The sequence below is a fragment of the Thamnophis sirtalis genome, unplaced genomic scaffold (assembly GCF_051295495.1).
Source record: "Thamnophis sirtalis isolate CommonGarterSnake01/CBP01778 unplaced genomic scaffold, rThaSir2_p1.2 scaffold_2, whole genome shotgun sequence".
Classification (NCBI taxonomy): domain Eukaryota; kingdom Metazoa; phylum Chordata; class Lepidosauria; order Squamata; family Natricidae; genus Thamnophis; species Thamnophis sirtalis.
Window position 1 is genome coordinate 50,414,364 of NW_028261382.1, and position 13,060 is coordinate 50,427,423.

The 13,060-nt window shown below is 51.7% G+C and overlaps 2 protein-coding genes across 2 annotated transcripts; one reads left to right on the forward strand and one right to left on the reverse strand.

The window, feature by feature from the left end:
- Positions 1 to 476: 476 nt before the first annotated feature.
- On the reverse strand, positions 477 to 7,494 carry MVK (mevalonate kinase). Its single transcript, XM_087703736.1, has 10 exons — positions 7,394 to 7,494; positions 6,736 to 6,883; positions 6,240 to 6,375; positions 5,444 to 5,599; positions 5,074 to 5,177; positions 4,523 to 4,568; positions 2,991 to 3,081; positions 2,462 to 2,578; positions 1,897 to 2,050; positions 477 to 726 (listed from the first exon to the last, which is right to left on the reverse strand). Exons 1-10 carry the CDS (start codon positions 7,472 to 7,474, stop codon positions 575 to 577), a joined length of 1,185 nt encoding a protein of 394 aa, XP_087559862.1. The 5' UTR covers positions 7,475 to 7,494; the 3' UTR covers positions 477 to 574.
- A 238-nt stretch (positions 7,495 to 7,732) lies between these two features.
- Positions 7,733 to 12,162, forward strand: MMAB (metabolism of cobalamin associated B). The gene is made up of 9 exons (XM_087705425.1): positions 7,733 to 7,899; positions 8,037 to 8,101; positions 8,190 to 8,283; positions 8,750 to 8,807; positions 8,955 to 9,027; positions 9,618 to 9,715; positions 9,954 to 10,018; positions 10,523 to 10,582; positions 11,014 to 12,162. The coding sequence occupies exons 1-9, from the start codon at positions 7,784 to 7,786 to the stop codon at positions 11,105 to 11,107; spliced, it is 723 nt and encodes a 240-aa protein (XP_087561551.1). The 5' UTR covers positions 7,733 to 7,783; the 3' UTR covers positions 11,108 to 12,162.
- Positions 12,163 to 13,060: the final 898 nt, after the last annotated feature.

Sequence of the window (13,060 nt, forward strand, 5' to 3'; positions counted from 1 at the left end):
TGAGAAACACTGGATTAAGTGATCAAATGCAACCGGGGGGGGGGGGGGAGGGCTGACAGGAACAGGCTGGTTACAAGGACATTTGGAAGCCCTGTTTTTCCTCCCCTTAAAGCCACTCAGCAACTCATTAACCAGGGAACCTGCCCCCCACCCCCCCAAAAAAGCACATTAGAGACAAATCAGGAGAGAGAGAGAGTTAATAGCTCAGGGCAGACTTGCCAGGCCCTGTCAACTGGTGGGTAAGAAGGAAAGCCCCCCAGGAGCAGAGTTCAGGAGATGGGCTCTCATGCCTGGCATTTTTAGTGACCTTGAGTGAGTGCAAAAGGTGCAAGGATGTATATTAGTGTACCCAAAGTTTCCCCGTTAGCAGCAGAGCCACGTCAAGAGCAGAGGACTGGTTAGGAAGATCCCGGCTACCTGCCTCTCACCCCCCCCCCATCGGTGCTCCAGCAGCCCCCACCCCCATTGACTGCGCCCTTCCCAAACTGACTGACCGAGTCCTTGCCGGGCTGCCTTAGAGATTGCCTGGATGTCCAGTCCCAGGCGGAGGAAGAGTCGCTCTTCACGGCTACCATCAGCTGCCCTTCAAGGCCTTCTGCGCTTCCACTTTCAGGCACGGCAAGGCGTGGGCGCTTATTCCAGGCGCCCCGATGACTGTCTCCCAGCACTCGAAGCCGCAGTGGGTCAGGTCTCGGATGGCGTCTTCCACTGCCGAAGGAGGGGTGCCTGCCAAGAGACGTTGCCCCCCCATTAAGACACTCAAAAGTTTTATTTATTTATTTTATTTTATTTATTCAAAACAGCAGATGTGGGTAATAAGCTGCCCACCCACCCCAAGCGGTGCGGAAGGTCTGGCACTCAGAAAGTGCAGAAAGGAGAGAAGGGAAAGGAGAGGAGGAAGGAAGGAAAGAGAGAAGAAAGGGGGGAAGGAAGGAGAGAAGGAGAGGAGAGGAGGGAAAGGAAGGAGGGAGGGAAGCAAGGAGGGAAGGAAGGAGGGAAGAAAGGAGGGAAGGAAGGAGGGAAAGGAAGGAGGAAGTAAAGGAGGGAAGGAAGGAGGGAGGGAAGCAGGGAGGGAAGGAAGGAGAGAAGGAGAGAAGAAAGGAGGGAAGGAAGGAGGGAAGGAAGGAGGGAAGGAAGGAGAGAAGGAGAGAAGAAAGGAGGGAAGGAAGGAGGAAAGGAAGGAGAGAAGAAAGGAGGGAAGGAAGGAGATAAGGAGAGAAGAAAGGAGGGAGGGAAGGGGGAAGGAGGGAGGGAAGGAAGGAGAGAAGAAAGGAGGGAAGGAAGGAAGAAGAAGTAGGATTGTTGTAAAATAAGATGGGTTTATGGGATGGTAAGAAAGCAATCTCAATTATATTGTCAATTGTAGGGGAGAAAAATTGTTACAAATACATATTATTAATAACAGTTATGAGATCATATAATTGTGAATGTATATATGAGAAATAATTTTTTTTTTTTTAAAGTGCAGCCGAAGGAAACGGAGCTGAACAGCCACGAATGCAGACGGGAAGATGCTCTGAGCTGCACCTGGGAAGCCTTGAAGCAGAATTTAGGGGTGCTTCATGGTTACTTTTAAGTGTGGCACTTAAGGTAAATCCTACAGAAGAGTTCCTCAACCTTGACAACCTTTAAGGCACGGGCTATGCTGCCTGGGGGATTCTGGGAATGGAAGTCCACAGGTCTTAAAGTTGCCAGAGTCCAGAAGCATCGGCCCATACAACAGCACGACCAACTGAAAGCCAATATGCCCCCAACAGCTGCACTGCAACACATCTGTAGGGCCCTTCCACTTACGCGCTTGACTGTGAACCCAACTGATGCGCAGGCAACAGAGAATTCCAGAGCGGAAATGAAACCTGTGCGTAGGAAGGCAAGAGCCGGCCAGGAAAGACTTACCAGGTGGGATCACAGTGATGGCGCAGCCTCCTCCTCCAGCTCCGGTCAGTTTGCTATGCAGCCCGTGGGAGGAAGTGACCTGGCAGACGCGGTCCAGCATGGCGTGGCCGACCCCGATGCCGTTGAGGAGGTGCTGGTTGATGTCTACCAAGTCCTGAGGGAAAAAGCAGCGACACGGATGAGAGGGAAAACGAGGAGCAGAAGCTTCAGAGTGGGCCAAGAAATCCAAGCGTTTCCGAAGAGAAGGTGTGGGAGGAGTAACCATGGGTATTAACCAAGTCTTCTTGCCTATTGGAGACTGAGGAAATCTTTGGAAGCCACACCTCCTGCTCTCCTGTGGCTACCCAGATTAACCTCAGTCTTCGGCCTGAACGGAGTGTTACTCTCTCTCTCTCCCTTCTTTCCGAAAACTCAGGAGTTCTTTACTTTTAGCAAGGTTTACAAATTGAAGATCAGCAAAATTGTCTCACTTCAGAGTGTGCCAAAAAACCCAAGCTTCTTTTTCTGTTTTAAAAGCAGGGTCCTAGTCCTCATGGGAAAGGAAGGAACCAAGACAAGGGCTTACCTCCAGCCTGGAGTAGTGTTCCTGAGATGGATCTTTGGTCATTGCCTCAAGAATAACTTCACATTCCCGAGAAATTGCGTCTATGGAAGCCAGCATCGGCTCCATGATCGTGGGAAGCTGCAGGAGGGGAAATTATAGGGGGAGGGACAGAGGGAGAGAAAGGGAAGGAGGAAGTTTTTAAAAACTTTTTGTCTGTATCCCCCTTCCCTGGTTTGAGTTGTGAGCCGCCCTGAGTCCCCTTCGGGGGAAAAGGGCAGCATATAAATACAATAAACTGAACTGAACTGAAGAGCAAAAATAAAAGGCATAAAAAATCTGAAATCCTATATTGGAACAGTTATAAGGTTTACTTTTAAACAAACACCTGCTTCTATTAAACTTAGCCGGAAAGGGACCCTCGTGAATGGCAGATTTATACATGCTTCTGCTTCTTATACAGCCCTTCTCCAAATCATTCCCTCCCACCCTGAATGTATTTTGACTTATCACCAACAGTCACAAAGCCTGGGAGAGGAACCAGAAGAAATACCTTCAGGAGCTTGGCTTTAACCCCCGCGACCAGGATCTTGGTGCTGCGTGGAACTTTAGTGTTGGTCAGTAAAATCCGTAAAGTGGGCACGCTGAGAAAAAGGAAAAGACTCTTAGAAATCAAGTCAACAGTCTGGGAGTTGCTGTGCAATAACTAAGAACGCAGACCCATCAGGCACAGCCAAAGATTAAGATTAAGATTTAGTTTATTTGTATGCTGCCCTTCTCCGGGAGGGACTCAGGGCGGTGAACAACTCAAGGGGAGAAAAAGGGGAACATAAAACACAATACACGTAATTAAAATAAACAAGAATCACACAACCATACAAGTCGAGAGGGGAGGGGAACTCATCAACCCCAGGCCTGCCGGCACAGCCAGGTTTTGACGGCTTTCCGGAAGGCCTGGAGAAAGGTGAGGGTCCGAATCTCCGCGGGGAGTTCGTTCCAAAGGGCCGGAGCTGCCACAGAGAAGGCCCTCCCCCGGGTAGTAGCCAGGTGGCATTGGCTGGTGGACGGAACCCGGAGGAGGGCGTACCCGGAGGAAGGTACAGCTTTTATTTTGCCCCAAAGGAACTGGAACTTTGCAGCCTGGGAGAGGGGGGGGGGGAGAATTTGGCCAAGCATCTCCATAACAGGAAGGTGAAACTACAAGCCCCATCGTCCCCCTCCCTGGAGGCCCTGAAGCTTCACTTCTGCTCCGCTCCTGCGAATGTTGCACAGCCAGCGGCACACCAGGAAGGGACCTTTGCTAGCTAAGCTTAATCACCAATTAGAGCCACGGTTTAGTTAGAATTAGCTTGGCGTGTTGGGAACGACCCAGCCAAGGCCCACATTTTGCAAGGCAAAATAACTTTGTTTTCTAATAACTGCCAACAGAATAAGTGGGGTCGAACATTAGCTGCTAATAGAGCAATTTCACGCCCTGCGAAAGATTCTAATGAAGTCCGATTAGGCCAAGCTGGCGGAAGGTGCTGGGGGGGGAGTGGGAAGGGAGCTGAGCCCTCGCTGGCAATCTCTTTTCCAAGCCCCAGAAACGCTCAGCATGCAAACTCTCTAATGCAGTGTTTCTCAACCTTGGCCACTTAAAGATGTCTGGACTTCAACTCCCAGAATTCCCCAGCCAGCAGATGCTGGCTGGGGAATTCTGGGAGTTAAAGTCCGGACATCTTCAAGTTGCCAAGGTTGAGAAACACTGCTCGATGCTTGCTTGCCGAGGGGCAACCTTCGCAGTGTGAGACCTCAGGCCCAGAGTGAGATCAGCGGGAGGCTGTTTCTTTCGAAAAGAAGACTCCTGTCTGCCTGAAGAAATTAATCATCCTAGCAAGGCTTTTCCTTTTTTTAAAAAAAAAAAAATCAAAACTTTTTAACACGCTGATCAAATCAAAACGTTGAAGAAAACTATCTTTTCGTAAAGGAAACACCAACAGATGGGAACCATGCTAAAAAATGCAACTCGGTCTTTTAAAAACGATTTCATAAAGCCACCAATTCTTGTTGAAACTATCTAAACGCTGAAGCTCAAATGAACCTTACCTCTTCAACGGAGAGATTTTTCCTGAAATATACCGCAAGGCTCCACCTAAACATTTGGGAAAGGAAGGAAGAGAAATTGTTTCCCTCCCCTCAATGTTTCATTGTTCCATATTCTGCAAAATTGCTCATTTCACCTAAGCAAGAGGGAAACATCTGGCTGCTGACTCCTCTACCAAAAACCAAGGGAAGGGCGGCTTTGGGGTCAACGGCAGCCAAAATCTGGAATCCTAAGGGACATTTCTTGTGGTTCCCTGAGGCAGCTCAGTTCAGCATCTCAGAGCAATAGCAATAGCAGTTATATACCGCTTCATAGGGCTTTCAGCCCTCTCTAAGCGGTTTACAGAGTCAGCATATTTCCCCCAACAACAATCCGGGTCCTCATTTCACCCACCTCGGAAGGATGGAAGGCTGAGTCAACCTTGAGCCGGTGAGATTTGAACTGCTGAACTGCAGATAGCAGTCAGCTGAAGTGGCCTGCAGTGCTGCACCCTAACCACTCAGCTGCCTCTGAGCCAATCCAGAAATGGGAAAGAAGGAAAGAGAACACCAACCCCAGGTGCTCACGGCGTTGTCCACTCCAGAAGGATTCCCATGGATCACTTGCTCTCCTCGGAAGGCCAACCGGTTGATCACGTCCAGCTCCTCCTTGGTCCATCTGGAAGAGCAGAAGAGGCCTTGGCTGAGATCAGCCTCTCCCTGCCCCCTTTCAGCAGCCCTCCTGGCTCCTCTTTTCACCTGCTGATTCTGACCCTTTAAACCAGGCAGGGTGAAAAGATGCACCTGTGTCCCTAGAACTGCACTCTGATCTTTGAGTGACAAGAGTCCAAAATGAAGGGCTTTAAAAAGGTGCCGTAACACGTGCCCAGTCCCACCTGGACAGGTGGAAACAATTCCTCAACTCCTCTCTTTCCCAGTGCCTACCTAGCTGCTTCTTGGCCCTCCTGCAGAGGATATCTGACGGCGCCGCATCCAGAAAGCAACGCCCCTGCCAGGCAGACCGAGTAAGCTGCGCTGGACCCCAACCCAGCGCCGGTGGGCAGCTCAGACCAGACCAAGATGTCAATCGTTGGCAGAACCCTGAAAAGATAAGAACACTGCGAGCATTAAAAGTTTTGCAATTCCCACTCGTTGTTTTCCTGGCGCTGAGCAGAACTTAACAGTCTTTGCGTTCATGATGAGTCACAACAGGCTAACAGAACAAGTAAGACCACAGAACTGGTCTTTCCTTCCCTCATTTTCTCTTCTGGTTTTTCTGGATGTGGTGCCTCAGAAACAAGTAATTTGTTAAGAAGTGTTGTATGTTGCCTGCTCCTAGTTTCCTGTTTTTTTTAAAAAAAAGAGATATAATCCACGATTTTATTTCATGGCTCATGAGTTATTTTCTGCAAAAACTATCCCACATTCCTGATTTTAAATTCCTGTAATAATAAAACACCTATTCTTTTTCTTTCATTGTCAATCTTCGTTGGCTGTATCCCATTTTTTTCTCTATTTCTACCGATCCATCGTATCTTGCACTGCGTGTTCTTTAGGATCCCTGTTAATCTGCACCGTTCGCCAAACCCTCCCTACATTCCCAGAGGAAGGCAAAACAGTTCCACAATCTCCATCAACGCCTCCAAATTCTCCGTGTGGAAATTGGGAAGGCAGGTTTGGGCAATCCTGACTGCCAGGAGCAAAAGAGCCACAACGCAAAGCTGAGACCCATCAGTCTTACCCATATTTAGATGCCACAGACAGGTACAAGTAAAGAAAGGCTGCAGCGGCCACACTCTGAATATTATCATCCCCCGCAAACTCTTTCAGCTTCTCCACTTGTTCAACGCTGGGTGGCTGCCCTTCAGGCAGTTCAGCTGAGGAGAAACAGCAGGAGAGACATTGTCTTCTACGCCCAGAAAGGGAGGCAAGACCCCTTTCTTCAGGGTCTTTGGACAATCCTTCCTAACTATTCCACGTGCGTCAGGATAGCACCATCCACAAGGGGCAGAATTTGACGGATACAATTTGACGATGAAGCTGATTTTGGGAGACCTCGCAAAGAAACCAAAGCCTCATAGACCGAGAGCAGCAGGGAGACGAGGGCAAGAGGCGGCCTGTAGTGGCTTTTGGAGCCGCAACATCACCAGCGAGGTGGCAAACACACCCACTTCCCCAGCAGCCGAGCGGCTCCTTGTGGCTCAGGTGGGAATCCCCCAAAGGTGCCTTGTGCCTACCTGAGAAGGCGGCCAGCAGGGGCTGGAGCTCAGCTGCTCCCCAGCTCAGTTTGCTCCCCAGATTCGGCAGCTGCAGGGAGATTCTCCCATCCTGCCGCGGAGTCATCCGGAGGAAAGTCCGCAAGTCCAGCGCCGTCGCCAGAGCCACCTGCAGGTCCCAAAAGCAGCAGAGGAAAGCAGAAGGGGTTGGGGGGGGAGAAGCCTTAGTGGCCATTCGGGGATGATGGGTGGATGGACTAAAATCAGGGGGGGGGGTCCAAACTTGGGGACTTTTAAGACTTGTGGACTTCAACTCCCAGGATTCCCCAGCAGGCTTAAAGTTCCCGAGTTTGGACACTCCTGGATTAAAGGGATAAAATTAAACGCAGTGTTTCTCAACCTTGGCCACTTGAAGAGGTCCGGACTTCAACTCCCAGAATTCCCCAGCAGTGGTTAGGACAGTGTTTCTCAACCTTGTCAACTTGAAGAGGTCCGGACTTCAACTCCCAGAGTTCCCCAGCCAGCATTCGCTGGCTGGGGAATTCTGGGAGTTGAAGTCCGGACCTCTTCAAGTTGCCAAGGTTGAGAAACACTGAATTAAAGGACTGAAAAGGGTGGGGGGAGGCCTCCCTCCCTCCCTCCCTGCCTCTTGGGGTGCAAAGCCCGAGCGCCTCCTTACCTTCCCGTGCACCACCGCATGCTCCCCGTGCAGGATGACCTTCCCCGGGGCGGAAAGCACCAGGCTCCCCTCCTTCCACATCGCCTCCCTGCAGAGAGAAACGCCCGAGCCTGAGCCTCCCCTTCCCGAGGCACTCTACCTGCGCCCCTCCGCGCAATGCATGCTGGGCCGGCGCGAGAGCCGCTCACCTGTGCCAAGCGCCGCTCCGGATGATCATCCCGAAGGGGCGTGGCCGGCGCTCCGCCCCCGCCCAATCGGGCGATGCGGGCCATTCCTTCCCCGGATTGGCCGCTTCCCGCAGCGCCGCGCCCAATCGGGAGCCGGACGGGGGCGGCGACGGCGGCCGGGAAGGGACAATCCCGGTGGGGCGCTTCGCCCTTGTCCCCGGGCATGGCTGGGACTTGCTGGCAGGGCGGCCGCTTCCTCCTGGCGCGGGCGGCGGCGGCGGCGGGCGGCGGGGCGAGGAGCCGGGCCTTTTGCCGGCCACCGGGGCCCGAGCCGCCCAGGTGAGGACCGTGGCGGGGTTGCAGCCGAATGCACCGGGGGAGGGCGGTGTCCTTGGGGGAGAGGGGGCGAAGGGTTTCGGGAGACCCCCAGGAGGGGCGGCCGTGGCTGCCTTCATGCGGCTCCCTTCTCCCTGCAGCCCGGATTCCAAGCCCGGGAAAAGCAGCGGAGCCCCCAAGATCTACACCAGGACGGGAGACAAAGGTAGCCCCTCCGCCTGGCCCTAACCCCCCGCCCCCCAACCCTGCCTCCCCGGTGGGCGCCCATCGCCTGTCTCTTCTTGGGCTTAAAGGGTTCTCCAGCACCTTCACCGGGGAGAGGAGAGCCAAAGATGACCTGATCTTCGAGGCTTTGGGGACCCTGGACGAACTGAGCTCGGCTATAGGGTAAATGCAACACTCCTATGCCCAATAGGCCAGCTAAAGTTGCCCCCCACCACCACACGCCTGTTCCCATGAAGTATTCTTGGCTGCCTGTCACCAGTTGGGCCTTTGCCCTTTAGATAGGGGAAGCTTTGGATGAGAAACGCACGTGCAAATGTAATACTTGCAAAGCAGTGTTAATATCTATAGGTAATAGCAGCATTCTTGAAACACGCTCTACGTTTAGGGAAAAATATGTGACAGCTCCATAGATTTCAGACTGCCTTGATAGTTGTTGCGTGTGATCACATGACCATGGGGAGCAGCTGCCAGAATACAGGAACTTGGGTGTAAGAAGCCCTCAGGAAGCCCATTGTACTTTCCAAAGTTTGCTAAGTGACCAATCATAGGTTTATCACCCCAAATAATTAATAATATTAGAGGAGAGGGAGTCACATCCGGAGGCTCAGTCTGTCCTTTTTCACTGCAGCTTAAGTGCTGAATTTGGCAGCGAAAGAGGCCACGCGTTTGTGGAAGAACTCCACAAGGTGAGAGATAAATTGAAATCATCCTTTCTATCTGGGCCAAGCTTTACTCCCCTCTTACTCTGAGAGGCGCATTAAAACAGAGGCCTGACTCCCTTCCGGGCGATACCAACTTTGTGCCCCAAACATGTCTCGACTTCCCCACTGCAGGTCCAGTGCATGCTGCAAGATGCCGGCTCTAATGTGGCAACACCCATCTCTTCAGCCAGGGAGTCTCACATAAGTAAGTAGGACTTCTCTAAGAAAGTTGGTAAGGAATTTGCTTTTCAAGCCAGTTTTCCTTGCCTTTTGCTTTCTGCTGAGAGTTGGAAGCCCAGACTTCTCCCACGGCTGCTTCACTGATTGCATCCATAACCTGTTGGGATTCAAAGGCTTCCAAGGGTCCCTAAGTGGGGGGAGCTTTTGGATTTGACACCTTGGAGTCACGCTTGGCAGATCAAAGCAGGAGATTCGAACCCTCACCACCCTCCAGGCCTTCCGCAAAGCCCTTAAAACCTGGCTATTCCGACAGGCCTGGGGCTAATGAGTCTTGTCCCCCCCCCTCGAATGGTATGGTTGTTGTGTGCTTTTAAACTATGGTATTGTTTTGTCTGTCTTTTTATTTCTTATTTGTACCCTTCCCCCTTGACTTGGGTTGTGAGCCGCCCTGAGTCGCCTTCGGGGAAAAGGGCGGCATAGAAATTTAATAAATCTAATCTAATCTAATCTGTCCCTCAGTGGGAGATGGGAAACTGCCCTGGGCACGTTCCAAGGAGCCTGAGGCTTTCCTCCAGGCCCATCTTGTGTGACTGGCCTCCTCCTCCTCCTCCTCAGAGCGAACATCCTTCAGTGAGAAGCCTGTGCTGGAGTTGGAAAGCTGGATAGACAAATACTCAGATCAGCTCCCACCGCTAACCTCCTTCATTGTGCCAGTAAGTCCTTTATGCACCCATCCACGTCTTCTGCCTTCAGTCCTGGAGTCAGGATAGAAGGGCTGGACTTCGGCCTCTAAAAACCCTGAGTTTTTTCCTTGTTAGGATCGCAACTTCATGCCTTGCATCCTATTTTTTTTTTTTTTTTTAAAGGCAGCCCAGAGTTGGTCGTCTTTAGTGAGCCAATGCATCCCATGATCTTCGGCCAAGCAAATCTCGTGTCTTTGTGTCATTGCAGTCTGGTGGGAAAAGCAGCGCCGCGCTCCATCTCTCCCGAGCCGTGTGTCGCAGAGCCGAGAGGCGGTAAGGGATGGGGCCTGTCCTTCAGTTGGTTCTAGAATAAATGCTCCCCCCGTCTGGGAAGACTCTACAAGGGGACCCCAGCTGCATTTGTGGCTTTAGAGGTGTTGATAGGACCAAGGGAGAGATGGGGAAGCCATCACCTAAAGCAGTGTTTCTCAACCTTGGCAACTTGAAGATGGGGAAGTGTCTAGGACAGTGTTTCTCAACCTTGGCAACTTGAAGATGTCCGGACTTCAACTCCCAGAATCCTCCAGCCAGCATTCGCTGGCTGGGGAATTCTGGGAGTTGAAGTCCGGACATCTTCAAGTTGCCAAGGTTGAGAAACACTGACCTAAAAGGTTGTTGTCCAAGCAGAACACACAAATTCGACACCTGGGCTTTGAGATAGGGCAGGCACAGGGTTGTGGCAACACGGATTCTTGGTCGGGATGTTTTCCCTTTTGCAAACCCCAGTTGCTTTGTGTCATGATGGCGTTTGGGCCTCTTGTCTCCTTATGTCTTCAGTGTTGTTCCGTTGGTGAAAGCGGGAGAAGCAGATGCAAATGTCGCCAAGTATTTAAACAGGTAACTTGGGTTTAAGCGATTAAACAGGCAGACAAATGTTGCAGTCCAACCACAAGGAAACTTTGCATGCACAATGCAGACCATGGGACATTGCTGGAGAGGCATACGAAGCATCGCAGCCTCTGCAGAAAGAGATCCAAAAGAGATTGTCTGGCCTCAAAAGGATTTTTTCTACTGCTTTACTCTGGCCTTGGGTTCAAACTCCCAGCTGCTTCAAGGGAGTTATTTGGCAACTCTTGTCTCTGTGCATCCATGGGCTTCTTCCGCAGACCTTGGCGAGGGGAGCTGCAGGCACGGGTGGGTCATAAGAGGTCAGCCCTGGCACTTCTCTCCCCTGTGCCCAGACGCAACTCCCGGCTCTGGCTGGGGGTCTCTCTCTAGCTGTGCTGTCAACAGATGGAGGATGACCCTTTTCTTCCCCTCGTATCCAGGCTGAGCGACTATCTGTTTGTCTTGGCCCGGTTGGCTGCAAAGCAGGAAGGGAAGGAGGAGCAAATCTACAGGAGGACGGAGCCCCAAGACTAAACTCACGAAGGCATGATGTGCAGGGTAGAACTTTTGAGCTAATAGAAGGCAAAACAAAGTGTGTAAAATCCTGGCAATTTGAAACGCTCAGAGCCCGACCTGAGAAGCCAATAGAAGCCCACGGAAATTCAGATTCCTGGCCACTTTGCTGAGAGTCCGGCTTGCGAATGGAAACTCAGAGCAACTGTGATGCCTGAAAGATGCCATTGTTGCGTCTTGGAACAAGGAAGGGAATTGAGGTTCAGTTCAGTCCCATTAAGCATGATGCCGTCTGAAGGTCTCCTTTGATCCAGACAAAAATGGATCTGGATTTCTCCCCTCGGCCACCTTCTTCCATCAACAATCTTGGAAAAATGCAGCTTTTGAAAGACAGGCACTTTTGGCAAACGTCCAGAATGCCCCAAAGCTCTTTCCCTGGCTTCTCTTTTCTCCCAGTCGTGCATTTTTAAAAAAGAAAAGCGACCGCAGCATTCAACCAATTTTTCAACTTTATTTCCTGAATTTCCAGTGTGAAGAATGTGCCATTAACTAAAAAAAAATAATACCGGGGGGATCAAAGAGCAAAATAATTTATTGATTTCCTCTCTCCTGGGAAAAGACCTATGCGGGGAAGGCGTGGGCTCCTGCAGAAGGGCCTCCAGGGGACACCTAGGCCTGAGCAACAGCGCAATGGAGGGGCCTGTGCATTGCAAAGCCCCTCTTTGCGCACTGAAGGTTGTGGGAAGCCGCGTGCAGCTGCTGGCAGGCTTGTTAGGACTGGCCACTCCTGGATTCCAGTGGGGGGAGGCTGCACCCCCTCCTCCTCCGAGGGGGAAATTTGAAACAGTTCTCTGGGAGGGCTGCAGTGGTAGCCACAGGTCAATGCCCCATAATCCCCAGCGGAAAGTCACGAAGGGATTTGGCTGAACCAGCATCTAGGACAGCTCCATGCTTATGAACCTGTCTGGGCCCAGCCCTTAATTTAAAAGAGGGGGGGGGGGTTGTTTCAAGGCAGTAGCTACGTTCTGAAATTAAAAAGAACCGGACTTAAAAATAAAAGCAACATTCCCAAAATACCTTGCGCTGTTTTTAGTTTCTTCAAACCAACTTTTCTTCTTTCTTCATATTTCACAACCTTTGTGCGAAAGGGTTTGCAATCCGTCTTCCTAACACAAGCAGACTCTCCCAGAGGCCACGCAGCTCTACCTGGGGGCAGGACCACAATTAGGCCCTGGACTCGCTTGAGCCCTGCGGAGCCCTGTGGAAAACCGCCACTGAATAGAGCCGGACTGGGAGCGAAATACGTTTCCCTATGGACGGATTCATCCCGTTTATTTTAAAAGGCGGAAAAAAACACGTCCTTTCTTGGCCGGACTTTGTGTTCGTTCCAAGAGTTGTACGTCCATGCATGTGCCGACACGTGTGCAACCAGAGCCACAGACGGCGGAACCTGTACAGGCCCCGAGCTCATCCTGGGGGCTTTGGGAGACTTCAAGAGGAGGGCAGAACAATCCAGAGCAACCGGCAAGGGGGGGACGGGACGCACGCTTCAGTCTAGGTCAGTGGTTCCCAAACTTGGCAACTTTAAGACTTGTGGACTTCAACTCCCAGAATTCTCCAGCCAGCAGAGCTGGCTGGAGAATTCTAGGAGTTGAAGTCCACAAGTCTTAAAGTTGCCAAGTTTGGGAACCACTGGTCTAGGTTGGGGCTCTCCGGCATAATGGCTGGGGAATCCTGGGAGTTGAAGTCCACGAGTCTTAAAAGTTGCCAGCTTTGGAGCCCCCTGGTCTAAACCCATTAGAGCCTCCTTCCACGAACAGCCAGACTCAACCTCAAAAGAACCCTGAGAGACGTGGCACAGGACCACCCTGGTCTGCCCAGCGGGTTCCCCTTCACCTCTGCCTACGTGCTCCTTCTTGGGGCTGAAAGACCCCACCGACCACCCCCTCCCCCCTCGGCCTAAGTGCACTCAGG

Coding starts and splice junctions, on each gene's coding strand:
- MVK (XM_087703736.1), bottom strand. CDS start 7,474: ATGTGGAAGGAGGGGAGCCTGGTGCTTTCCGCCCCGGGGAAGGTCATC. Junction 5,178..5,443: donor GAGGGCCAAGAAGCAGCTAG/GTAGGCACTGGG, acceptor CTGCTCTTCCAG/ATGGACCAAGGAGGAGCTGG. Junction 2,051..2,461: donor AACACTACTCCAGGCTGGAG/GTAAGCCCTTGT, acceptor TTTTTCCCTCAG/GACTTGGTAGACATCAACCA.
- MMAB (XM_087705425.1), top strand. CDS start 7,784: ATGGCTGGGACTTGCTGGCAGGGCGGCCGCTTCCTCCTGGCGCGGGCG. Junction 7,900..8,036: donor CCGGGGCCCGAGCCGCCCAG/GTGAGGACCGTG, acceptor TTCTCCCTGCAG/CCCGGATTCCAAGCCCGGGA. Junction 8,808..8,954: donor TTGTGGAAGAACTCCACAAG/GTGAGAGATAAA, acceptor TCCCCACTGCAG/GTCCAGTGCATGCTGCAAGA.